Here is a 2,317-nt window from a genome sequence, read left to right on the forward strand (position 1 = left end):
TTTAGATATACAAATCAATCTTCAACTTCCAAAATAGTCAACTGGGTCCCACTCAAATTTCGTGTCAAAGTTAGCCACTCAATCTATTTTTTCCAACAAAATATAAGAACCCTAAATTTATTTGTGCCATTGGCAAGACCAATTGGATTTATTGACACCATATAGGAGTTCAGAAAGTGAAGGTCCGATCGCAATCATCTCCTTCTTTTCCCCACGAATTAGAAAAAACTTATTTGTGACATTTCTCTAATTAAAAATATTTTTTAACACTTCAGTTTGATACATTTCCTAAATTTACAAACTAAAATTCTATGACTACACAGCTGTAAAAACATAGGTATGCCTATGAATTTTTTACGCGTTACAGTCTTGCAAACCCATTGAATTGACTTCAAATGTGTATTCACAACTAGAAATTTAAAAACCATATCACTAAAATCAACTTTCTAAATGGAAAATGATTATAAAAATAAAAATAAAAATAAAAAACACCGTATCATTGATGACTTTGTCACCGTTCGATAATCTCTTGATCATGATCTAGCGATTCCGGTTTCTTGCCACTCTTTAATCTAAACAGTCCGTACAATTTCCGAAACTCCTTCGGCACCACCGTGTCCTTCCAGGCCACGCCACTGGCATCCTCAGCAGTAGACGGCGGGACCGGTGATGACGCCGCGCTCTCGCTCAACCTATGTCCAAACTTTCCTCCACCACCACCACTGCCGACGCTGCTTCTTCTGTTTGATTGCAAAGCTGTGATCACCGATTTCAATGCCCGGCTCGGCGAACTCCGGTTCACTAGCATCAGTTCCCCAATCTCCGCCGGGCTCATGGTGGCGCCGGTCTGAAAAATTTCCTCTACTTGTGGAAACAGTTTATGCTCCTTAACCCCTAAGTAACTGCCGGCTAAACTCTTGAATGAATTGAAATCACACAAAGGAAAATAAATATGAAAATCAATTCTTCCAGGCCTTAAAAGAGCTGAATCAATTCCTTCTTTACTGTTCATCGTAAAAACCATAATTCTCCCATCACAAAAGCTTGAACCCAGAAGCCCATCCATGAAATTCATCAGCCCAGATAAAGTAATAGTCGTTGATTTCTCAGCGACATACCGATCCAAATCTTCAACAACTATCAAAGACTTTGATGTCGTTTGCAGCAGAAGCATGTTAAGATGGGAATCATCGGAAACTTGTGATAAATTAACGTTGTAAACATCGTACGAAAGGAAATTCGCCATTGCTGCAACGAAACTGGATTTTCCGGTGCCAGACGGACCGTAAAGAAGGTAGCTCCGCTTCCACGCGCGGCCGAGCTTTTGATAATACTGCTTGGATTTAATGAATGATTCAAGATCGGATTTCACCTTGGTTTTCAAATCTGGATCGAGAGCAATCGATTCAAAATTCGCAGGATGTTCAAAAGGGAGAGATCTCCAAGTACAATCAGTATTTATGTGTAGCTTTAAATCCTTTCTTCTTTGAACAATATCATCAGAAACTGTATGTATATGTTGAAGATAAGGCTTCAGGATTCTCCTCTTATCCTTCTTCTTAATCTTCAATACAAAACTCCGATGATTTCTACCGATTTTGTTCATCCATGAAACTCGTGCTCCTAGAAAAGTATCAGTGATTGTTTGATCGTCGTCGAGGCACAAAACGATGTCGTTCGATTTCTTGCCGGAGAAAAGATTGGTGAAATCGGAATCTTCAACAGAAGCCAATGAATTTACATAAACTGAAACCTTTTGGTAGAACTGATTTTGCTGACAGTTTTCGTTGAATTCAGGGACCTTCAAGTGCTGATGAACATGAATCCTATCTGATATCCATTCGCCCCACTTCCTCAGAACAAAGATTAAAGCAGTTCGATGAAGAAATATTCGAACAAGAAATATTAACAATATAATCAAGAAAAATACTAAGAAAACATAAAACACAAACATTGAGATATGTTTACTGATTTTTCTCAATATTTTGCGTTTTCAGAATTTTTATGATGAAAAGTGGAGGGAGGAGATTATTATGAATGAAATGGCTTCTGCTGTGTCTATATATACACACACACAAATATATATATTGTATAAGATTTTTTAATGGAGGTTAGCCCCTGAGGAAGAAACAGGGTGGAAACCTATATTCATTTATCTTATTTTGTGTAATGTATTTGTATATGATTTTTGTAGTGGAGGTTGGTCCACGGAGGAGGAAAGATGGGAAGTATAAGGTAAATTTTAATGGAGGTCATCCAACTTAAAAGATTTATTTTTGTTAGTCACTCAACTTCAATTTTATTACTTATTGGTCAC

General features: G+C 37.5%; 1 protein-coding gene across 1 annotated transcript; it reads right to left on the reverse strand.

The window, feature by feature from the left end:
- Positions 1–218: 218 nt before the first annotated feature.
- Positions 219–2,094, reverse strand: LOC111410407 (AAA-ATPase At2g46620-like). Its single transcript, XM_023040719.1, has one exon. The coding sequence runs from the start codon at positions 1,952–1,954 to the stop codon at positions 512–514; it is 1,443 nt and encodes a 480-aa protein (XP_022896487.1). The 5' UTR covers positions 1,955–2,094; the 3' UTR covers positions 219–511.
- Positions 2,095–2,317: the final 223 nt, after the last annotated feature.

Source organism: Olea europaea, chromosome 15 (genome assembly GCF_002742605.1).
Source record: "Olea europaea var. sylvestris chromosome 15, O_europaea_v1, whole genome shotgun sequence".
In the NCBI taxonomy this organism is placed as follows: Eukaryota; Viridiplantae; Streptophyta; class Magnoliopsida; order Lamiales; family Oleaceae; genus Olea; species Olea europaea.